General features: G+C 38.0%; 1 protein-coding gene across 4 annotated transcripts in view; it reads left to right on the forward strand.

Annotated features, from left to right (window-relative positions):
• Positions 1-14957: 14957 nt before the first annotated feature.
• The window catches only part of MECOM (MDS1 and EVI1 complex locus), a 342926-nt gene continuing 332601 nt past the window's right edge, over positions 14958-25282 (forward strand). For all 4 annotated transcript variants that reach the window (XM_072142856.1, XM_072142860.1, XM_072142859.1 and 1 more), the window contains exon 1: positions 14958-15141. In XM_072142856.1, coding sequence (XP_071998957.1) covers positions 15105-15141 — 37 coding nt within the window. In that variant the 5' untranslated portion in view covers positions 14958-15104. The remainder of the gene's footprint in view (positions 15142-25282) is intronic.

The raw sequence follows: 25282 nt of genomic DNA on the forward strand, positions 1-25282 counted from the left end.
AGAGCATGGCTGCACCTCTGCCGGCTAATACAGTGCCGAGCATTGGGTCTATTTGACTCATATATAAGCCGAAGTGAGGTTTTTCAGCACATTTTTTGTGCTCGGCTTATACATGAGTATATACGGTATTTAATTTAAAAAAATTATTAAAAACTATTATTTAAAAGCATTACTGTTATCCTTAAATGTTTGCTTTTTATGGCTGCAATTTAAAAAAAATCAATTTGTAAACTTATATTCAACTCACTTGATGTGAGTCCAATAAAAGTAATGGGTCAGGTATGTGCCATGTTCACAGCACTCCCCTGGGGGGCGGGCCTGATTCGGACTGAGAGCGGGATTTAATATTCAAATTGTGTCGCAACCCATGCACTTACATACATCGGGAAGAAGATGGTGAACTTCGGCGGAGCTCCGTAAGGAAGCGACAGATGCAGCTCTGTAGTCAGCTCTGAAGTGTGAAAAAGCACATTGATCAGTAAGGTAACAGTGAAAAATCAATGAAGCCAGGAAGAGAAAACTAGTCTCTATGTGTTTATAAGCCAAAATGGCTTTAGTGAAAAATCACTGATATGAAAAAATGCCAAGGTGAAACTGTCCTGAGATGGATGTAGTTATCATTTCTTTCAGATATACTGCTCACTGCAGGAGAAGGAGCAGGTAAGGCACAGAGTCCCATACATGGAGAATTGAAGACTATCACAAATTTTAATTTTTCATTTAAGGCTGAATATGCTTTGCTTGGAAGTACATTGGGCTTGCCTGGTTCAAGGGTTATATGATTGCTGAGGTTCTCATTTTGAGAAATTGGATTGCGGATAAAGCCCCTATGGTTAGGGACTGGAAAGATATGCTCAATCGCACAAAATTGTATAAAAAATATTGGTATGTCTGTAAGGGTTGTTTCACATTGGCGTATTTTATCACATCAGTGATTTTTCACTGAACTTATTTTGGCTTCTGGACACATATTGATTGGTTTTCTCTTCCTGATGCCGCAGTAAGTGTGAGTGCAGCATTTGAATGGCTGTAGGGAGATTCCCTGCTCGATCGGCACTCTGCATTTTCGCGGTGGAGGGGTGATGCCGATCTTGCTATGGCAACCCCGGGCTCTGAACTTAGACCCCAGGGCTGTCCATGGCAAGTTCTAATAGAGTATTATAATGAACAAGCAATTGATCGATTGCTTGTTCATGTTCCATAGTGTACCAAGTAAAAAAGTTAAAAAAAAATGGTTTAAAGTGTAACTGTCATTTCAAAAAATGTTTGATATGTTGTAGGGCAGGTAATTTTAAGCCCTTTTGCAATTGGATTGGTTACTTGAATGTTGCTCCTTCCTCGTGTATTCTGCAGCCTTCCCCCTGTTGTTAGTGACTCTTTATATGGCTGTTGCTAGGCACATTCAGTCTACACTGAGGAGCTGACTATGGCTCAGTGCTCCAGCACTCAGTCATGTGCTGCCAGGAGCACTAACTAATGTAGTAACCAAACACCTACACCTATCTCTCCCTTAGCTTTCCCTACACTTGCATGTAAACAAATAGACACAAGATGAAGATCACAAGACACAAGAAGGTGATCACAACCCCCTTCACCTCACACTCCACAGCAGGAAATGGCAGGAGAGACTCTCCAAGTCTTCAAGCTGTCCCCTGATGTGCTGTGTTGAAGGTATAGATAGTTTGGTAGATAGATAGGAAATACATAGATATGACTAGATAGATAGGTAGGAGATAGGTGTTAGATAGATATGAGATAGATGGATAGATTTACATAGATATGACAAGATACATAGACAGATAGGCTATACATACATGGATAGCTAAAATATACATAGATATGAGATAGATACGGTGTGATTGGTCAGCACCATGCGCTTGTGATGATGTGACAGGAGGCAGGTCCCGCCCCTCCATCCTGCTGATTGTATTTTTTTGGAGAGCTGGAAACCGTGGTTACTATGGCCCAAAAAAGGTACTAAATGAGGACCGAGAGGCAAAATACTTTGAAGAATGATTCCCAGAGACACCTGAATGGGACGTGAGGATAGCCCTTTTTTGGGCTAATCCTCACGTCTTGGCTATCTTTTAGAAAACTTTAATCCACGGATATGTAAAGTATATGTACAAGGCTACACGTCGTGGCTACTCCAGGCCCCAATAGCCTCTTTTCTCCGCCTACCATTTCATCTTCGGCCGAAGATGAAATGGTAGGCGGATTAAAGTTTTCTAAAAGATAGCCGGGACGTGAGGATTAGCCCAAAAAACGGCTATCCTCACGTCCCGGTCATCCACCTACCACCCGATCTACCTTTATAGTTAGAATCGTGGTGGTAGGTTCCCTTTAAGCTTTATTGATAATCCTGGTTCTTATGACAATCCAACATTTTTTAAATCCAATTGTCACAGAGACCAAAAAAAAATTTGTCTGAGGTTACAATCATAAAATATACAGTTCCAACTTATATACAAATTCAACTTAAGAACAAAGCTAAAGAACCTAACCTGTACGTAATCCAGGGACTGCCTGTACTGTAAAAAGTGATCAAAAAAAGTATCAATACAAAAATGGTACTGTTGTAAAGCACAACATGTCCCACAAAATAACAAGCTCTCATCCAGCTATATAGATCAGATATAAAAAGAGTTATGCTACTTGGAAAATGGTGGTACAAAAATTATTTATATATTTTTTTTCCCACATGAAGTTTTATTGTACAAATTAGAAAACCTAGAGCCAAAATAAAGAAATTGGGTATCGAAGTAATCTTACTGAGCCGTTGAATACATTTTAACATATTTCTTAGGGTATATGGTGAACCCCCCGCCCAAAAAAAGGCAAAAATCTATGACAGCGTTGATGTTTTTTCTACCACCCCCTCCCCTAAAAAAAAAGTTGCTGTATATACTTGAGTATAAGGCGGGTTTTTCTGCAAAAAAAAAAAACTCTGCTTATACTCCAGTAAAAAAAAAATAAAGTCAAAACTCACCTTTAAGGCGCCCCCCCCCCCCTCCAGGCCTTCTCTTCTTCTGTCTGCAGCGGCAGGTCTGTGTGCAGCGGACACGCAGCTATGACATCAGCCGCTGCTGACATCAAAGTGTGCTCTGGCCGGGCTGTGTGCATGGACCAGGCACTGACCTGGAGCTGAAGCAAGAAGAGCACCTGCCTGGGCATCAGAATGGTGAGTACTTAGTTTAATTTTTTTGAGCTGGGCAAACTGGGGGCTGGCTATATACTAAGTGAGGCTGGCTATATGCTACAAGGGGCTGTCTGGCGATATGCTACAGGGGGCTGTCTGGCTATATGCTACAGGGCGCTGTCTGGTTATATACTACAGGGGGCTGGCTGGCTATCTGCTACAGTGGGCTGGTTGGCTATATACTGGGAGGCTGTGACCAATGCATTTCTCACCCTTGGCTTATACTCGAGTCAATAGGTTTTCCCAGTTTTTGATGGTAACATTAGGTGCCTCAGCTTATACTCTGGTCGGCTTATACTCAAGTATATACGGTAATAAATTTTTGGCATATATTGGCCAGTCCCCTGTAGTATGTAGCCTGCCAGCCCCCTAGTATATAGCCTGCAGCCCCTGCCCCCAATATAATGCCTGTAAGAAAAAAAAAACACATTGCACTCACCTTCCGAAGGCCCCCCCTTCCCCTGGCAGGTCCTCTTCTATACAGCGATGCTCCGGCATTGGCTTCATGCCCCCGCACTCTCCATTACAGGCACCATCACGTCAGCTGCTCGCTGACATCATAGTGTGTGCCAATGGCGGCGCTCATAGTAGCTGATGTCACGATCCCTGCAATGGACCGCGCAGGGACACGGAGCCGATGCCGGAGCATTGCTCTATAGAAGAGGACCTGCAGGGGGCACATCAACCCATAGCCTCAGATAGCCAAGTCTATGGCGGTCCGGGGAGGCGGTGACTACCGCCGGCCTATGTCGTGGGAGGAGGGTTCTGATAAAGCTAGCAGTTCTTTTTCACCTTCATGAATGTGAAGACAGTTCTTAATCTTTTTATTTGTGCGCCAAATCATTAATCCTTTGCGCCACAAACTTAAGTCATACTGAAAATTAGAGCAAACTTCCATCACCACCCTGCACCCAAATTGATAAATGCTTGCCAATGACCCTAAGCACACAAAGCCGTGGCTTCAGAACAACTCTGTGACCATTCCTGACTGGCCCAGCCAGAGCCCTGACCTAAACCCAAATGAGCATCTCTGGAGAGACATGAAAATGGCTTCTACCAACCTGGGGGAACTGGAGAGGATCTGCAAGGAAGACGCAGAGGATCCCCATAATCCAGGGGTGAGAAACTTTTTGCATTATTCCCACGAAGATTCATGGCTGTGCTAGCTCAAAAGCTGCTTCTATTCACTACTGAGCAAAGGGGCTGAATACTTCTGACCCTGTGATATTTCAGTTTTCTTACTTTAATAATTTTGCAAAAATATCTACATTATAAGATGGGGAGCATTAATGAGCAAAAAAAAATCTTACCAATTGGTTGCAATGAAACAAAGAGTGAAAATGTAAAGGGGTCTGAATACTTTCTATACCAGTGATGGCGAACCTTTTGGAGACAGAGTGCCCAAACTACAACCAAAATCCACTTATTTACCGTGAAGTGCCAACGTGGCATTTTAAGCAGTAACTTACTGCTACGTGTTCTTCTACATATTTCAATCGTTTTGGCCCCCTGAGGCCACCAATACAGTTGAAAGAAGGAGGGCAAATCAGACTCTCATTATTCCCATCAGGGTCTCTCTGTAGAGAAAGAATGGTGGGTCCAGCAGGATGAGCTTCACAGATAATGTGGTTCTGTCAACACCTTCTCACTTTTCCTGGAGTTCCAAACAGCCAATGAAGTGTGGCTTAAGTTGCCTGGGACTGCAGGAAGATTTGGTCCTATTTGGTGAACTCTGTCCTGGGGCGATGGTCTGAGTGCCCACAGAAATGGTTTTGAGTGCCCCCTCTGGCACCCGTGCCATAGGTTCGCCACCACTGTTCTCTACCCTCTGTATTTGTATGTGCTATATTGTCAGTTTAGGGATTTATTTATATTAACTATATAATTATTTCAGAGACTTCTATTCAGAATTCTTTTCTAAGATTTTTAAGGGGGGGGGGGGTGTTGAATTTATTTTGCCGTATTTTTGCTACGATTTTCAGGGAGAGGGGCATAGTTTTGCTTGTCTGCTTGGGGCACCAAAACTCCTTGTCCCTGCCCTGCCCGTAGATGTGTCACCTAACTTGCAGATCGTCATAAATTGTGAATCTGAGACAAAAACAAAGAAAACATATAATAGAAATCATCTGAAATGTATGTGTAAAATAAAATAGCACATGTTAAAGTAGATCATGTGATAAGATACTGAAAAACTTCTCTGGTGGAATTACTGCAACACCATTGTCATTCATCCATAATCTACACATAGACTCGGAGAGATAATATATCAGGAATCATTATGATTAATGCATATTTGTGTGCGGAGACCTTCAGCTAGTGTGACTGTGCAGAAGTGCTGTCACATGAATCCTGGTTGATGTGTGAGTTACTGGGTAGGGTCAGCTACTTACAGATAATTGGTCAGGTGATGCCATTAATCTTGTTCCCTTGTCCTTCACAAAAAAATGCATATAGAAATAGAGTATGTTTGTTCTTGTTAACTATTGCAGCACCGGTGGAGCATTATGCTGTTTCTGCTGTATACATTCAGAAAATAAATGACATTACATCACAGAAAGTCATGTTCCATGTAGGTGTCAGCCACCTAGTAGCAAAGGGGAAAGATGAATCAATGCTAAGACCCTGTAGCATCTGTATGGTTTGCATTTACAGTATGAATACACTTGCTCTATATGCTATTATGCTAGTATGCTCACATACTGCTGCTCTTTAATTCAGTCTTCTTGTAGAAGTTCAATGGTCTCAAGCTCCTAAAATACTTTTAACTTATTTATGTTACCAAATACCACATACACAATCTTGAAATTAAAGGAATTATGTTCAATCATAATGCATCAGTTTGTTGGTTTTCTTAAGTCAGACCGATTTTGGTTGATTTCATCACTTATAAACAAATATAAAAACAGTATATGAAATGTGTGCCAAAGGCTTCCAGCTGTATAGCTATCATCTCCAAATTAAACATATTGTTCAACACCCTGTTGCTGAAGCTCCCTTATGCTTTATGAGAAGTTGGAAGCCGTGACCTGGAAGAATTCGTGATGAAAGATGTGTATGAGAGCAGATCAGACTTTGCAACTCTCAATTTATTCATTTAGATGGATTGTGTTCTCTCATAAGTTTGTTTAGGGGGTGAGGAATTGTTTATTACATGTGCTGGAAGTATGACCTGGTACAACTTATATTCTTCCACACTGTCACCTCCTGTGTCACCTTTTAATCCTCATAGGGGCACATGTATCATAGTTTTTCGGCTGCCACTTTTTCAAGTTTCCTGAAGTTGGCCTACTTAATCATTGCAACGTATCTTAAGTTTTTTTTCCCACTTAAAGTTTAGTCTCACTTTTGCGACTTTTTGTTTCGGTTTGCAACTTGTAGTCACAAATAGTAGCTGCGATCATTCCAATTTACAACATCAGCTGCCATCAATAAGACTCCAAACAGCATTTAAAGACCGGCACTAAAGCATGGTAAATTGTAAACATGGACCCCCCTAAGAGCTCACAGAACAAAACTTTCAGTTTTTCAGATGAAGTTTTTAATGTCCACACCAGCAGTAGAGTGAAAAAAGAGGAGGAGCAGCTTCTCTCCTGGCTTTTCTGGCCAGACATCATATTTGCTTTTGGAAAGTTTTCCTTCTGCACAGCCCCCTGTTGAAGGATTTGAGGAAAGAATATTTGAAGAAAGCATTTAATTGTGGAACCTTTCATTTTTCTTAAATTTTTGTGGTGTCCAAAAAAGGGGATTGTCAAGTTTGCTGAGTCATGTTTAATTTCCAGCGTGTTTGCAGGGCTGTCAAACACGGGTGTAGTTTTTCCATCGGTCCAACAAATGGTTTTTTTAAAAATGTTGAATTATGTCTCAATGGCCTAACAGCAAAATAGTGTTGGAATTATTCTTAACGTTTCTCTTTTACATTTTTACAATTTTACATTTGTATAGGCAATTGTAGGCTAAATGTGTGTTTCCTTTTATTTTTGATGACATTTTATTTTGTACTTGAAAGTAAGTCTGGGTCTAGCATGCTTTCTTTTGCGCCTAAAAAAGGCACAAAAATGGAACAAGTTAAGGGTCAAAAAGTTGCATAAAAAGAACTAACAGATGGAGTATAAAGATACATACAGCACACTGCATAAAATCTTTGGATAATTACTCACAAGTCGCAAATTAAAAAGAAAAACAATGCTAAAGGAGTCATACATGTCCCCCATAGAATGAAACCTCATTCCTATTGTATCATCTGACAATGTTATTGCACTGCCATGTCTTATTTTATTTGTTGGTATTCCCCATGATCTGTGCAGCGCTGCAGAATATGATCGTACTATATAAATAGAGATTATTATACTATTTCCCATTCATTGCAGATGCCATAGAGCACATACCCAGCTGAACTCCTGGCACAGAAGTTTCTCTCTAGAGCTGGCCCTAGGAAAAAAATGCTCATTATTTCACATCTACAGATCTAAAGGGAATGTGTAATTTTTAAGTATCATGGAGTCAATTCAATTTTGATCAGAAACCCTCTTTAGGCTGTGACCACATGGGATGTAGTTAACACTGGTTAGCTGCTGCGAATTCACCTCCAGCTAACCCAGGGTGATTTACAGTTACAGAACAAATCCCATCCACACACTGCTTTCAGTTCCAGAGTTTTCCACATGAGGGCACTACAGACCATGATTTTATGTTTTACTGTGCGCAATAAGAGGATCAAAAAACCCAATCCTGTATATAGCCATTATAACTTATCATAACTGCAAGGTTATGATTTTACTTTTCTTATTCAGAGCAATAAAACTTTTATTCAACCGGTAAATACTGGACTTTTTCTCCCTTCTTTTCTATTTATGTACCATGTTAGTAGCATGAAATAAAATGCTAAAGATTTTCAAAGTTCAATTCTCTCCAACAAACTATTTTAGGCAAACTAATGGAAAGTGTTGTTGAGACTTTAGTAAGCTAACAGCACGGTTATGTACAATCTTGTGTAAGCGCACCATCATCATCCTTTAGCAGACCTTCCTTGTATTTTGTATCATTATATTAAAATTTGGACGTTAAGCAGTGACTAAAACATACACAAAGAAAAGTATAAAAAAAAATTAAATACTGTGTATTTTGGATCCAATCCTGGCTTTTCGTTGCAAATAATCATGGAAAATACCAACCACAATACTACCCTGTGCAACTGGCCTATTGGATACATTGTCACTCTGATTTCAAGTTACCGTAATTAATTTTTGTTTACAGTGATAAAATAAATCTCAAGTGCAAGGATACATTGTCACAATGATTTTAAGTTACCAAAAACAAAATTTGTATCATTTTTATTGTCATTTTGCACAGTAGCACTGGAAAAAAATTTACATTCCCTTTTGTATTACGCTCAAGACCTTTTGTATCATTCATGATCTTCTGTAGACTATTATAATGAAAAAAAACTAAATTCTACCAAAGCTCCTGTAACATGTCATGAAGTATAAGTCGCACATGGATGATGAACTATGGCACTTGTTGCGCAGTAGACTTTTATCTGACTACATGGAGAGGTTATGCCACATTGAGATGACTGCACAAGGAAAGATGAACAGTCATTATATCAAAATTTTGATATGGTCACCATTTGACCAGTCATGGTTTTGGATTACAAAAACTGATGCAAAAAAAAAGATGAAATAATTTTGACGTGAACCAAAGGTGTCATGAGGGATACATCAATAGGTCCACCTTTTTAGAAATGTATTATGATGTTCTCCTTCAGCCTACATACACATGTATTGTATATGTTTTCTAGCATGAGAACATCCTACTACTGTTGTATACCTCTAATTTGATCTTTCTATTGGAAGGTGTTGTGTCAGTGCTTCAGTCATCAGCTATCTCTCTCTACCTGCCATAAAGCCACATGAATGTATGTTTAATGCAAGAAGAAGGGAATAAACTGCTGACAGACACTGTTATATTCCTTTAGGGAAGAAAAAACCCAGTTTTACATGCTGGATATATCTACCCAACATCAGAGGTGGTGGAAGAATTGGGAGGCCTGCATATAATTCAGGATAAGTTCACACTTCATCAATGTAAATCCGTTATGTTCTGTTTAGGCAGGTATCCATTATCCATGTGTTTTTTGTATGTAAAAAATAACAGTTGCTGCTGTACTTTTCCTCCATTTGAAAAAACTCCTGTATAACAGATACCTGACTATCTGACCATGAAATTTACATTGATGTCAATGGGATTTTTAACTGATATGATAAACCTCTGTTCTTTAAGGGGGTAAGGAACTGAGATTTGAACTGTTGTGTGAATTTAGCCTTAGATTATTAACCATTTCCACCAAAATGTATGGATTTAGATGAGTTTTCAGAGATTTGAGCAGAAGCCCAATTTAACAACAAACTTTGTTGCATTGTCAGAGACTGCAATAACTTACAGACGTTGTCCCTAATTTTCTACTGGAATAAACCAGGTACATAATATCTTTATATGTTGCTTTTAGCTGCTTTCTGGCTGTCAGGCCAAACTTGAGAGAAACTTACAAACTGCATTTTTGGTGCACATTCTTCATCCCAAAAAATTGAAAGACAATACAGCGTGATCCGCTTATTGGTCTTGTTAAATAAAACATGAAAAACTGAACCAGACTTTGATGAAGCTACGATGAAACGCAGGAGAAACAAACATTACCTACAGTAAGCGTTATGGGCCATTTTAAGTTTCAATATCTGCCTTTGTTAACTATTGAACTATTTGCTTGCTGTTACCAATTTAGGATCCTTACACCCCTTTGGAAATGTCCATTCTTCTCTTTACCATTGCTCTTATGAGGGATAATGAAATAAGTATTATATTTTTTTTATCATGTTTAAGAATTAAATGTTGCCCCTTTTTTTGGATTTGTCTCTCCCCTTTTTTCCTGTGGTTGCTGGTTCCATTGTAAATATTAAAGTGATACCAATCCCAAACATTTATGTACCAGTGATTCTCTTTTTATAAGAAATGATAAACGTAAAACCTCAGCAGTTCAGGTCTTAAATTTGAATATAAAAAGGGCAAATTTTATATGGAATATTTCGAGTTTTTCTATACTAGCTTTAGGTGTTTTTCCTGGACAATCTATTTCATTAAATCTCATAAGATGCACTTCCCATCTATGGAAATCACACCTGTGTTGAGAATGGGGGACCCAAGTCCAATCATGCTACTGTTCTCTAATGAACTCTCTCAATTATCAATTATCTCAATTACCTCTCAATTATCTAATGAACAAGTCCTAAAGATAGCTACAGACATACTCTATAGGAAGTGACTGGAGATAATTCCAGTCATTTTCACAACCACCTCTCTATTTACAGCTGCCTCAGGATAGGTACATGTTCCAGAGGTGGTAAAATGGTTTTGCGTGATTATGCCATAAATATCCAAGATAGGAGTACCCCTTTAATTCAGATTATTTGGTTTCCTTCTGCATTTTATATGCATACCTAGATAAAGACTGATAAATTTTCTCTAGCTCAGGTCAGGTTTCAAGTATAAGTAAATGATGAGCTCTATGGGGACAATGGATGTAAGTGCATGTAATAACCTAAAAAGCCTGAAAAGAAATGTTTGTTTTATAAGACATGATCTAGATTATGTTGTTACAAGTTCTCTACCTGCAGACAATTACATTAAGATACTGGCAGTACCTTCAGACCTGATACTACCCATTATACAATGTATATTTTTTTATATATAGTAGATCATATGAAAGAATTTCTTATACAGTAGTAAACTGTTGGACTGGGTTTATGCAATTTCCAACCTCATAATGTAAATGTAGGAATGTTCCTACTGTTAACCATGGTGATTTTTTTTTTTTGTATCTTTCTTTTTATTGTTTTAATGGAGAATAATATGTAACAAATAACACAGTACATGTTTATGTCCATGTTTTATTACTTCAGTATTCAGTTATTTCATGATTTTTCATTTTTTTTCTAAATTATTGATTTTTTTCACTTTATAGGACATATATTTTCTTTATTAACCATATCCTTACCTGTTCACAAGGATTTTCCTGCTCCATAGAACTGAACCTAGGTCATAAGAAATCTATAATTTCAACCAACCCACATCCTGGCAAGATGGCAAAGTAAATAGTAAAATTGAGGTTAAAAACTGATGCTGGGAAATGTCTTATGTAGGAAACAATTACACTGGAAAACTGATTGTGTAAAGTAAGGTTATACCAATAATAATAAAAAATAGGATTATTTTTTATGATCGTTTCTGATATTTTTTTTACATCAATAATGTATTCCTTAGGTCCTCTGGATGGATCGTACTTTAGTCTATGGCGCCGCTCAGTGGTGCAGTCTTGTAATTGAACGTGGTTTATGATTTATACCAGGCAAAGAAGTAGATAAAGCAATTAGAAACCCAAACAATAAAAGACAACTGTATAAAATTTTATTAAATCCGTGTTCACACAAGAATGACATCTGGGTTTGCTTAGCAATATCATCACCTTAATGGACTCTTAGAAACTCGATCACATCATCCAGTGACGCTCCAGCCTGAGTGCTCATAGTCCAGCTCACAAAAGGTTAATGGGAGCGGAAAGATCCCGAACTTCTTTGAATCTTCCTCCAGGACACGTCCTCCGCAATACGGACCGCTTCTAGTAACTGATTGTATGCTAAAGGAATCGGTCTATTCTTTTGGTGTAATTTATAGAGAACATATAATTACAGTGAAATGAATAGAAGATGAAATGGACTATAGGTTTACTATACTAAATTAAATAATAATAGTCATAAAATGGAATATGATGATTCTATAAAATAAATGTAGAATACATTGGGAATAATTTCTATTTTTACTGTATTTCTTCCCTCTCAAGTAGCTGGCCCAGGCTTTAGAAGTGGCTACTGTTGTGTAGTCGGTGCCAGGCTATGGGGAAAACAAACATTTCCTCCAGCCCCAGCATTTGTCGGCCTTTCCCCTCCTGCCCCATCCAGCAATGATAAATCTCCCTGTTGATCAGTTGATTGATTACCTCTCGGAAAGGTCACACGGGCTTTGCTGTAATTTCCTCTTGCCTAAGGCTCCCTTTTCACTTATTCTGCAGCACGACAGCTCCTACTACACAGCATCTTGATTTTTATTTTAACCCCTCCAGACCCCTTGACAACACTGTATAAACTCCTCATTCTGTGAAGGTGCCTCCTCCCAGCACAATCCAACCTATTCAGGGCTTTTGTTTATTGACAGGAGCTCCTGGTGCCCCCTAAACCTCCAGGGGCTGAGCTCCTTGTCCCTCTGCTCCTTCCTTACACCCCCTTTTTTCTACAATTCCTTACTAGACAAGCTATTAATTTAGCAATGCAACCTAGGGTCCTGAACCCAATTAATTTCTAATAATTACAGCCCAAGGGGGGCAGATAGATCTCTCCATTGTGCCCCTGGGGTCAGCATACACTAATAAAGTCTGTATTTTGAAAGTGATCTGCAGAACTGTGAGTTATTGCTATGAGAGAAAATTGTTTCCATTTTGTCTAATTGAGCCCATGGCTACAAGCTGGAGGCCTGAGCCTAAATAAGGAAGACTGTTTCATTCCAGGCTACATGCTTCTAGTCACACAGCATGGCTTTAATTTCTTCACAGCAAACCTGGAATCAAGCGTTGGGTAAACAGTCTAATAATTGCATTACAATGATCAAATCAATCTTACTGGTAGCCAGGAGAATCTGAGTGCAGCCTGAATAGCAGCAGGCAAAGTTCACTGCACAAATACAATGGACAAGAACTATTTGATAAGGAGGGTACATGTAACTCTGCCAGTGCAGCTTACTCATCTGTGCTACTAGCAGCCAACTCCACACTGAGAGATGTGTACTGTGCACATACATGCAAGTGTGATGGGGCTGCTACATGGGAAGGCACACACCTGCTGTCTACATACATCATGGCAAACAACATGTGCTGTATACATAGGAAACAAGCTCCTCCATCCTAGCAAGCCCAGAGGAGGGGGCAGAAACATCTATTATCTATCTATCTATCTATCTATCTATCTATCTATCTATCTATCTACCAATTATCTATCTATCTATCTATCCATCTATTTATCTACCAATCATCTATCTATCTATCTATCTATCTATCGCATATATATCTATCTATAAATCATCTATCTATTATCTATCTGTCTACATCTATCTAAAGTCTATCAATCTATCTATTGTCTATCGATCTGTCTATTATCGATCATCACCATCTCCCATCTTGATCTCTCTCGATACCATATATCTTCTATATGTCTGTCTATTTATCTATATGTATTTCTCTCTTCTATCTAGTATGTTTCTGGATTAATGTCTATCATCTCTATCTTCTATCATCTATCTATGTATCTATCTATTATGATCACCATCATCTTCCATCTTTCTGTCTGTCTCTCTCTGTCTCTCTCTCTCTTTCTCTCTCTCTCTATATATATACCATCTATCTGCCTTCTATATATATCTGTGTATTTATATGTATGTCTATCTCTCTCCTATCTGGTAATTTTTCCTGCTCATGCCTTTCTAGCTCTCTGTTTATCTTCTATCATCTATCTATTGTCTATCTATTTGTATATATTTAATTCTATCTATCTTCTATATATCTGTCTATTTATCTATGTGTCTATCTCATGTCTAACTACTTACCTATCTATCTATCTATCTATCTATCTATCTATCTACCTTATTACAAAGTTTCAAAAATATATATTTTTTTTATAAAAGAAACATATTTGCAGTTATTAGTGTTGGGGTTTTATGATTATTTTCACAGTGTCCTCTAAGGGTACTCTTCATTTATTTCACATCAGGTTTTAAAAGTTTAGACTTTTTATGAAATCAACATCCAAATTCACAGCTAGGTTAGTATTATGGATTTCAGCATCCTTCTTTGGGGCACTTCAGTTTTGCTAAATTAAACGTGGTATAGAATGAATGAATGAATGAATGAATACATGCATAACATAAAAAAATAAACTGATAGAAATGACATTAATAAAATAATAAATATCAAATATCTTAATTACTACTACTAAATCATATCGCATAAAAATGTAAAACGGAGGTTAGTGTGTGTATATTTTATTAAGATACACAGATAGATGATTGATCATTTGTTCATTTACAGAGATATAATAGACATACAAGTTACATGCATATTGATACATGTATTCACTATTTAATAGAACATATATACTGTATATTGTAAAGTGTCTAGAGTAGTAGCACTGGTTGATATAGTTCAGGTATGAGGACTTGTATGTAGGTGGCCAAGTACAGATACAGGATATATAACTGACTTTATAGTGATAGAAATATTTGTTTGTTAAGATAGAAAAACGGAATAATTCCTCAAAATCATGACACAGCATAAGTGTGATTTATTACAAGAAATCCCCTTTCCTGTCACTGTACAACAGGTGATAATATATTAATGGAGGGTCCTCGCGTCTGGTTTTAGTATAACGTGCGAAATGTGAATCGCTGAGTGTGAATGGCAGCAGCACCGGCCGGCAGGTATGGAGTTAAAGGGGGGAAAGAGCTGTAAAGCCCGGGAGAGGTACAAGAGGGCTTGCTGTTGTGATGGGATACTGGGAGGTAGCCGGGGTCTCAGCTCCATGTGACAAGATCTCAAATCAAAATGATAAATCGCAGCAAACTTTTTTGGCAAAGACTTGAAGCACAAAGCGCATGCGCGAAGGTGTCCAAACTGACAATGCTGGGGAGATAGCGAGTCCGGAATGAGAAGGGGATTGAGAGAGTGAAAGAGGGAGACACAGAGAAAAAAAGAAAAAATAAGGAAAAGATCCAAGGGAAATCTCCTGCTAATCCTCTCCGCAGAGCTGTCACCATGAGGTCCAAGGGCCGGGCAAGGAAGCTGACCACAAGTAGGTGCACTGTGCCCTTCCAGGGCTTCTCCCATCTCCCATCCAGGATTGTATGTCTTGTCCATCATCCAGGCACAGCCTGTGCATTCCTCTCCACCCTGGGCTCCATGCAGGGGGCACAGCTCTGGCCTGTGGCTGGCATGAGGGGGCACTGAGCGGCTGCTCCAGCTTGTGGGGGCACTGGCACTGCGGGCTGCTGCAGGGAGCGGGCTGCCAGGACTTTCACAAAGTTGATGTTGCTCTGGGAGTGTAGAAAGCTGAATGAAGTTGCAGGGATACATATGACCGCTAGTGGGCGCTGTGTGATTGGCATCTAACAGTGTAAACGGGACAGGGGGACTAGACATTAACCCTTCAGCACACACAGCAAGTAACCAGCCTATGGGAAGAAAGTGAGCGGCACCCCAAAAACCTTATTATAGTCATACACTGCAATATTCCTGTAGAGGAACAATCCTAGTATCCCATCAGGATCAGGTGCAATACAATGTTATTCAGCAGCCCCCATCTGGTGCAATATTTATCAGAAATAATACTTCCATTATACCATCGCAGGTGGGAGAAAACTTACACATGATGCGGTTTAAAAAGACAAATTAGTTTTATCCGCATCTATACCAAGTATACACCAAATCTGAACTAAAAATACATAGAGGGGAGCTTCATCATTGAGGCGACTAAATAAGAACCACAAACATAGAGCTGCTACATATTATACACACACACACAATATATACATATATATATAGTGTGTGTATACTATGTATAATATATAACATAATTACATGTCAGTGATGTTTTGTATATAATATATGTATAGATTTCTCTCTCTGTATCTGCATAATCCATTAATCTGTCGATACACTGTTATCAATGGAGGAAGTGCATTGGGCTTGTTGGGCTCTCAGCCTTTCCTTTGCTGGTATTAAGTGTCACATGCCGGGGGTTTGCTGGTGACCCCAGTAATTCAATCAGTCAGCCATCTCTCCCTATTCTTCCTGTGCATCAATAGACAGGACCCCTCCAGAGGTCTGGGAATGGACCCTCTAATTGTCACATAGCAATCAGTAATAACAATGCATGCCATTATGTAGCTGACACCTCTACATCTCACATTGGATAAACTACACTGCTATGCTACACGCCTGATACTTATACAATGACTTCTCCTCTACCAAAGGAGGCATAGATCCTGTATGCAAGAAATTCATGATCTATATATATATATATATATATATATATATATATATATATATATATATATATAAAATATATGTATATAATCCTTTATTTATTCTCCATACAAGAAATGCATTATCTGTTATGATATATATATATATATATATATATATATATATATATATATATATAATATTTTATATAATCTCTATACACTCTAAATATAAATATGCAGCCCCCCTCCCTCTGCAGTTCAGAACCATAAGTGAACCATAAGGTGGGCGCAGTGGGCAGCAGCAGCAGGCGCCTGGCAGTGTGGGGCACCCCAGGCAGCATACGAGTGCAGTGCACTTGTTACTTTTACACGTTAGCACTCCCAGTGCCTGTCCCCACCATGTGACATCATAAAGTCACACGTCCCCAGCTCTCAGCCGCCTATGTCCACACATTAAAGCCCTGGCAAGTTTATGTGCCTGTTTAATAGTCCACTCGGATCTGTATTGTGAGCAGTGAAATCCTGCCAGCTCTTTACTGTTTATTTGCCATCACTTTGCCATTACTTCTTAGTGGCTCTTTACTGCGTCTGGCACAAAGTACTAATAGTCAGCCAGAATATCCCAGGAACATATTACCTGGCGCTGACTATACTTCTAGAGTAAACTCTAATGTACAGTATATAAGACTGTCATTCCTATTCTTTCTTTCTTACCTTCTTTTTTTCGTTATTTCTCCCTCTCTTTCAGTGTTTTTATTTGTTTCTGGGTTTTCCTTCCATCCTTTCCCCACTTCTGTCTAATCTTATCGCTTTCTTCCACACTTTCCCACTTACATATTACCCAGCCCATCCTATGACTGAGCCTCAATGCTGAATATCTGACATTTCATAACCCATTCTTTATGTACATGTACACAAGCCTGTATCATTTCTCTTACAAGATGTATGATGTCTCTTTCTTATCATTTTGTTCTTTTTCCTTTTTCTTTCTATCTTCCTCTATTTTGATATAATTTTTCTGTCTTCTTCATTTTCCTATCCCTATTACATCATTCATTTGTCTGTTCTTTCTTTCTTATTTTTTACATTATTTCTCTTACAAGATTTTTCTTCCTTCCTTTCTTTCTACTTCTTTATTCTTTCTTTCTCCCTCTAATTTTTTCATTTAGTTTTCCTTCTTCATTTCTCTATCCCTCTCTTTATCAGTCATTTGTTCTTTCTTGTTTCCTTTATTTTCCTAAATGTTTTCTCTTACAAGGTTCTTTCTTTCATTTTCTTCCTCCTTTCTGCCTCTGGATGGCTGACTCCCACCACATCCTTCAAATTATTAATGACTACTACCTCAAAAAATCAAATAGGAATGTTTCCATTTACCATGATGATTGGCCCTATATCACCATTTACTAATGCAGGTTACTATAGTAAACACCTTTTTCGTTTTTGTTGGTCCCTTTGTGCATTGACATTGAGCAATTATATGTACAATCAGAAATCATAATGGTAATTTGTGTCTTGTGACTTTGTTCAGTTTTACACAGAATACAATATCTTACTGCTAATTCATAATAATGATGTATGTTCACTAGACAGTAGATTATAGCTTCCTAATACTTTGCTTGTCATTGCTTTAGCCTAATTTTCTTTTGCAGGAAAACCCTAATTTACCAGATGGTACTTTACAAACATTGTATTATAGGGAGTGTGATGCACCTACAGGCCAGTAGGAAGTCATTTCTCAATGATCCATTATCCAAGTCATATATGTCACTCCTCATGTAAACACCATCGATTATAAATGGATGTCATCTGGAGACCTTTCTGCTGCATTGATACCAGTTTGTCAGGACTGGTCAGACATAGTGTGACAGAGATTTTGGACAACTATGTAAAACATAATTTAGATGTGTTTAAAGTGACTGTCCAGCATGAAAGTTCTCTTAACTAACTTAATGGCGAAATTCAACATAGATATCTCTTTTTCTCATAAGAATTTTAAAATCCAGCTTCTGTGATTTACATCATACTGTGGTTTGGCACGTCTAATTCCTTTCAATGGCAATATGGCTGAAGTTGGTAGTCTTAGGGCACACCTGATGACTGGGCATGAGCTTTGTGATTAGCACTATTTCCTTGCAGCGTTAGGGTCCTGGGTTGTATTTTTATCTACATCTTCATGGAATTCAGGTTAAGACGGCCATGGGCACTGGACTATATGAAAATTATGGGATATCACAAGTCAAATTATTTAATTATCTTTATTTGGTACTAGAATAAAGCTACTTGGGAAATGAGTGGGGTCTCTTCTGTCCACTTTTATTTCAGGAACAACCTTTAAAATCCTTGCATACATGTGTGTTGAGAGCTTGAGGGTATCATGGCTGGAGGTCCTTCCCTTTATTATCTCTGCAGGGCAGTAGCAAACTTGGCGATTGGTTCAGGTGGTCACGGGTCTCCTAGATGCCTTGGTCCCTGGGTGGTCGCCCAAACCGCCGTTTATTACCGTCCATTACTAATGGAGTTTGAATGTTCTCACTTTATTTGTGCAGGTTTCCTCCTATAATCCAAAAAGATATTGATATTTAGGTTGAAATTTACATTGTGAGACCCAAAGGGGACAGAGACTAAAGTTTCTGATGATAGTCTCTGTACAGTGCTGAGGAATATGTAGGCACTATATAAACAAGTAAAATCAATAAATCACATCACTTTTAGTTCAAAAGAGGAGCAATGGGAAAAAAAAGTAGTTTTTTAATTTTTGTTTATCACCATCCTATACCTTAAAATAGGGTGCATAATGACTTTCTATCAGGAAATGAGATTGTTGCTTTTAAGAATCTGGAAATAATCCTAAAAAATGAATGCTATTACATTAGAAGGTGCTTTGTTTTTTTAAGACTCTGCTGTATATGGATGAGGCTAGATACTCTTCCATAGCATGCTCTACTTGTTGAAATGGGAACCCTTCCTTGTGGGCAATGCTTTTTGCCTTTAGTAATATTTGTAATGGATTTTGTCCAGTGCCCCAGTAATCCCTTATAGTTATTTTGCACTTAAACCCATTTGTTTTGGGTAATTTCCATCACATTTGGAAGTATTTCTTGAGTAGGCTCTTCCGCAGTAATTCTTTATTTTGGGTACTAATCTTCACTTGGTTTAAACAGATCTTTCTTCAAACAAGATTTAGCCAATGTTTAATTCCAGATGAAGCTTGCAAACCGGCTTTGGCACGTAACGGGTTAGTAATTGGATCAATGGTATGGCTAAGGTGGTGGAGTAAAATACTGACAGCTTTATATAACAGGCACATTTTATATAAAACAAAGCCATTCTGCTTGGGTAACATGTAATAAAAAGTTTTGAGAGAAGGAAAGGTCTGTTTACAAAACCCATTTCCAAAGTCAGACATGCTACTTTGGGCTTTGCCTTTACAGCTAAACACACTTAGAACCCTTTGTAGTTCCCTATTCCAGGATCCCATTACTTGATTATGGCTCAGATACAGCTTTGCTTGTAATTAATGACTTTTACCTATTTAGTAAAGAGGGAGGAGAAAGTCTAAATTCCTGGTTCATTGGGTGTCTCCAGAGAGGGAGAGAGAAAGTTGAGCTTGGCTTATGTCCAGTTCTGCACAATGTCAACATTGAATATTTGAATTCCCAGACTCTATTTAACAACTTTCTAAATAAATAAACTCATTGTGTGTCTGTGTTTGAAAATTATTTTACCTCTTTAAAAAACTACAGCATCTCATTACAGGTCTCGAAGGCTGTCTTGCTTTATAAATAAATACAAACAGAGCAGAGTAGGCAGCCGATCTCTGCACAGTATAAGGCTTCTAATGTAACACATGGCTCTTCTGGACGGCTCTCGGTGACATGATATCTAATCATAACTAAAAACAAAGCTCGGTTCACAAAGTCAGTTAAGAATTAATCATTTCTTGGAGGCCCATGTGTTCACTCTGACTTTAGCGGTGTCCTGCATAGGCTCAATCATCTGAGACTGGCCTGGCATAGGAACTTAGGAGAGGCTTCACTTGTTTTCCCTTAAAAGGCTATTACTTAATAGATTCACTCAGTAATGTGAATGAACAGACACTCTGTAATAATATTACATGATAAAATGTATACCATTGCTTCAATGTTAGCTAATTCAGCCGGGGACACATGACTGTGGCAAGCAGATGATTGCACATCTGTACCTGGTGATGTGTTATTTTAAGTGAAATATATTTGAACAAGTTTTGTTTATGCAAGAACCACAGATCTACATGTGTATTTTTATGTACATTTCCTCAATGAAGTTTGACCTACTTAAATACATAACTTATCCCTGCTGGATTGACCAGTGTTTGCCTCTATCCTGTCCATTAAGTCTAATTTTGGTCATAGACTCATTGCAGAGACTCATTACACACTCATCATGTAGAGTTCTGCCATAGGTGCTGTCACATGCTCCGATGAATAAAAGTTTTTTAAACTTTGCTGAAAACTGTAAATACAACTAGAGATGAGCGGACCCGAACTTCCCATTCTGGTTTAAGAGTGCAATGCGTGAACCAGGCATATTGCAGAACTAACTTTCAAACAACCAATACGGCAAATTAACGCCCCTAATTAACCAGCCATGGCTTTGATTGGCCCTTGGCCAATTACTTCCAATGACTAGTAGCTAGGGGTGTTAATTTGTCAGATTGGCTGTATGTCCAGTTCGTGCAGGGGCGCACCTGAACCTGAACTAGAAGTTGAGGTCTGCTCTTCTCTAAATACAACAAAGGAATAACCATTCTTTTCCTTCCAACTAACCTTTCAACCTGGTAATAGACACTATTTTACCTATTAATAGTAAATCCTTCAATATTAAAATAACTTAGGCACTGATTAAACACACATGTAGGGGTCCTGGACAATATGGGGACTCACTATCATGGCTTGTGGAGGGTAATTTTTTACAGCATTTTTATGTCGGAGCTGTACACAGCTGATGGATGGATTCATTTGGCAACTGTACACAGAATATTGCAAAATCAAAAAATGTTGTATGTAAGGTCCAATACAACTTTATACAAAGTTTGCAAGAACGTATCCTTTAGAAAACTATAGGATCTATTCTGGCATAAGTCGCCCTCAGGTATTTTTCCCCCACACTCCCCCAAAAACTGATACCAGCGCTGGATATATATGAACGAACACTTACTTTAATCACCTTGGCCCCTTGGAGATGTGATATTTAGTAAGTACTTTATTATGACTTTGCTTTATTATTTATTTATTTGGTGTAACTTACTTTTAATAATATATTTTTAATTTAGTGGTTTTAGTAAAATATATTATTATTTGTTTCCTTGAAACACTGTCCATTGTTTTTATGGGAGCTTTTATTAATTTGTTTAGCACACAATTTTTACATTGGGTTATTATTTTGTCAATTTCAAAATATTTGTTAGCTTAAAACAATAGTTTCTCCAAAGCACAAAAAAATACTATTTCTATGTGTTTGTTCTACACCTAGTTTACAAAGTCTGATGCAAAGCATCCAAGTACTGCCCATACGACCATGTAATGTCATTCCAATTAATGTCATACGACCATGGTTGATCTCTGAAAGACCAACCACAGTGCATCCTTTGAGAATCCATGGTCCATAGTGTAACTTGTCCCACCAGTACTCCATGCAGAGAGCTGGGAGACATCACCTTTTCTCTACCCAGATTACGGATGTGGGGAGGCAGGCCTCTGAGAGTGCAAAGTGATCAAATTCAAAAATGATAGTGCTCAGGTGATCTATCGCAGAGCCTCTCAGGCTAATTAGCATCTTTATAAAATCTAATATTTTGGAAATTCAGGGCATTCTGGGATATAAGACTAACAGATTCACTAAGCAGAAGAATCACTAATGTAAATACATGTAGTCTACCATCAAGGAATCTTGTTGGATGGAATGAGTTTGTTATGTCTTGGATTAAAAGTGTTTTAGGGTTTACACTATGGTTTACACTATGGTTTTTGCAATGGATTTCTTCTTGGGAAAATGTGTGACAAAACCACTCTTGTATTGAAATAGGAGGCTGTTGCACATGAAAAAAAGTTACATTCCCGATTTTCTGGGTGTAATCTGCTACATGGAATATAGGGCTTGGATAGACTAACCCAATATTGTCACCGCTGTGTGAACTGGCCCGTTTGATAATAAATTGTATTTGATATGATGTCTGACCACTCTTTTAGTTGGAATGAACAACTTTTTTTGTATTTAAATTGTGTATATTTGTACACTACTGTACAATGTCAGTTTTAGGTAAACATATTAGTTTGTGTGCCCATTATTATATTAGTACTATGGTATATTATTATTGCTTTTATAATAATCTTGTAGGCTAATTGTAAGAAATATGAATCCAAATAATGGAATATATGGAGGTTATGGCAGAACATCGGATCACAAAAGAACTTCATATATGGTCCATATATATAAATGGACCAATTGGGCAAGCTTTGTGCAGCGCTGCGTCATGTGTGTGCGCTATATAAAAATAAAGAAATAAAGAGGAAAGAATAATGGCTGGTGGCTGAACATCCATTTTTGTATTTTAGGGTCACTAGTGTTCTCAATATGGATGTCTATACAAGTGTATCCATGTCATTAGAGAGTATTCTTATACTTTGTGGTCCAGCCTTGCTTGCACAGAAAGTAGCAGTGCAAGGACTGTGCTGTATTCAGTGCATGAATTATGATGCTCGACATCTCAATGTGCCAGGTAAAAAATCTGCATGCTATGGTTGCCTGTATGGCTGTAGACAATAAAGGGGGTGATCTTCCCCAATAAGGTTTTTTTTATCTCTTAGCCAGAGTAAAGAGCATCTTCCAAAATTGGCACTTGGTCATATAAAGCAACCAGCAGGTCTGACGATTTCGGAGGCCACAATATTAATTTCCATAAGCCCTGTTATGGCACTTTTGACAAAAGATTTGTTAGGGGACTTCCCCTTGTCATATATATATATATATATATATATATATATATATATATATATATAGATATATATATATATATGGGTAATAACAGCACTCCAGTCATATAATTGTGAAAAAAGATAAGTGGATTTATTTCATGTTCAAAGCTTTACTTTTTGCACAATTCTACGTCTGGAGTGCTGTTATTACCTTTCTATATACTATTTTTGGAGGACCTGAAGCCCGGCCCTGGTTACTGTGCACCCATTTTTTCTTTTTCTATTTTTGTGCTGCTTGGATTATCTTTTTGTATATATATACATTAATATTACACAGATTCTTCAATTAATTTAGAGTGGAGTGACAGTTGTGTCCAGGAACTTTACAAAGTTTAGTAAGAAATTATAACTGTAAATATGTAAAGATAGGCGGATAGGGCCTATCTTGTGTTTGTGGGAAAACCCCTTTAAATGGTATTACAAATTTTGCATTGGGACCCAGCAGCTATAGGTTACTCCCCTGGGTATCTATCAGCTGCTCACCTCATTAAACAAGCATCCTCAACTTCTGGTTTCTGGATGTTACAAAGTACTAGAAGAACATCTCTCGTCAATATTTTTGCTGAGATTTTATTGCATGCTTATCAGTTGTAATACTGATTATTATCATTTTACCCAACTGAATGTTCCATCTCACTTAAGTCATATGAGTAGGACAGATTCCTTGGATTGATGAGTATTGCTGTATTCTGTGGTGTATTTTTTCTGGGACCTCCCATGCTGGTACTAAGTGGCTATGACTGCCTTGTATAAGGTGATGGATACTAGACAGTGATAGTATACAGGGAGCATGCATAATGTTTGTGTGGCATTCCATATTGATGCGTTTATCCTGTCATGCAAAGGCTCAGAAAGCTAATTATGGCTGATGGCTTTATTTCACATGTGAGGCCATCAAGTAGAAGAATACAAAGCCAGTTCATGGTCCCAGTGGAAAACAATGTAGCTATACTTTAGGGTGAGGAAGAACAGAGCAAAGTGACAGGGTCAGCCACACAGAGTGGTCTGGTTCCAATGTTTTCTTAGCTTCAGGAGATGTCTTCAATTGGCAAAGGTAATGAGGTTTGTGTGGATACTAATTAGGTGACATTTTGTCTATGAAAGAACATGTATCTAATATAACAAAGGTTGTGTTTGTGGTTAGTATAATTAAGAGAATTGGTAAAGTGGGCCTTTAAAAGGGCATCTGATTGTTTAGCCATGTCTTGTCTTTATAGATAAAGTATTTACAAAGATTTTATGGACACATCTTAAGTATATAGATGAATGTATATGAGTAAGTATTGTCATGTGCAACAGCAATCCCCAATATTAACACTAAGGAGCCTTGCAAAAAAGAGAAAAGTGTGCAGAGTTACGCATCAGTGTTAAGACTGTGTTTTATTGGTTGGAAAGTAAAAGTGGAAGTAAGTTTAGTTTGGTAGTATTTACATGAAAATAAATGTAGAATAATTATTTGACTAAATTACTGTATGACCCATGTTGGCTTGCTTCGTTAATGACACTTTGTGTAATTGTGCAAAGTACTATAACACCATGTTGATCCTATGAAGGGTGCTCAAGTATAAGGGAAAGTAGGCAGCTCAGATTCTGCAGCTCTGATGTCCCAAAGGCTTTTCAGTGAGCTACTGATTTTTATAATGCTTGGAAACATTACAAGAATAACTTCAACAACAACTCAAATTACAAAAATATTTTTCCCTATATCAACCATATGTGTCAATATGATTTGATTCTCTTATATTTCAAACTTTTCCAGCAGTCTTTAGCAATTAGGCTATGACTACATGGGGACTTCAGACATGACATACATTACACAGCCAAATATTGCAGTGTGGCACTGCCTGTAGCACAAGTATTCATAGTAGATGATGGATTTCTAGTGACCACCAGATTGTGGTCATGGAAACTTGAGAGACACGACTTGACTACATTCACTTCTATTACTTCTGAT

The sequence above is a fragment of the Engystomops pustulosus genome, chromosome 3 (assembly GCF_040894005.1).
Source record: "Engystomops pustulosus chromosome 3, aEngPut4.maternal, whole genome shotgun sequence".
Taxonomy (NCBI): domain Eukaryota; kingdom Metazoa; phylum Chordata; class Amphibia; order Anura; family Leptodactylidae; genus Engystomops; species Engystomops pustulosus.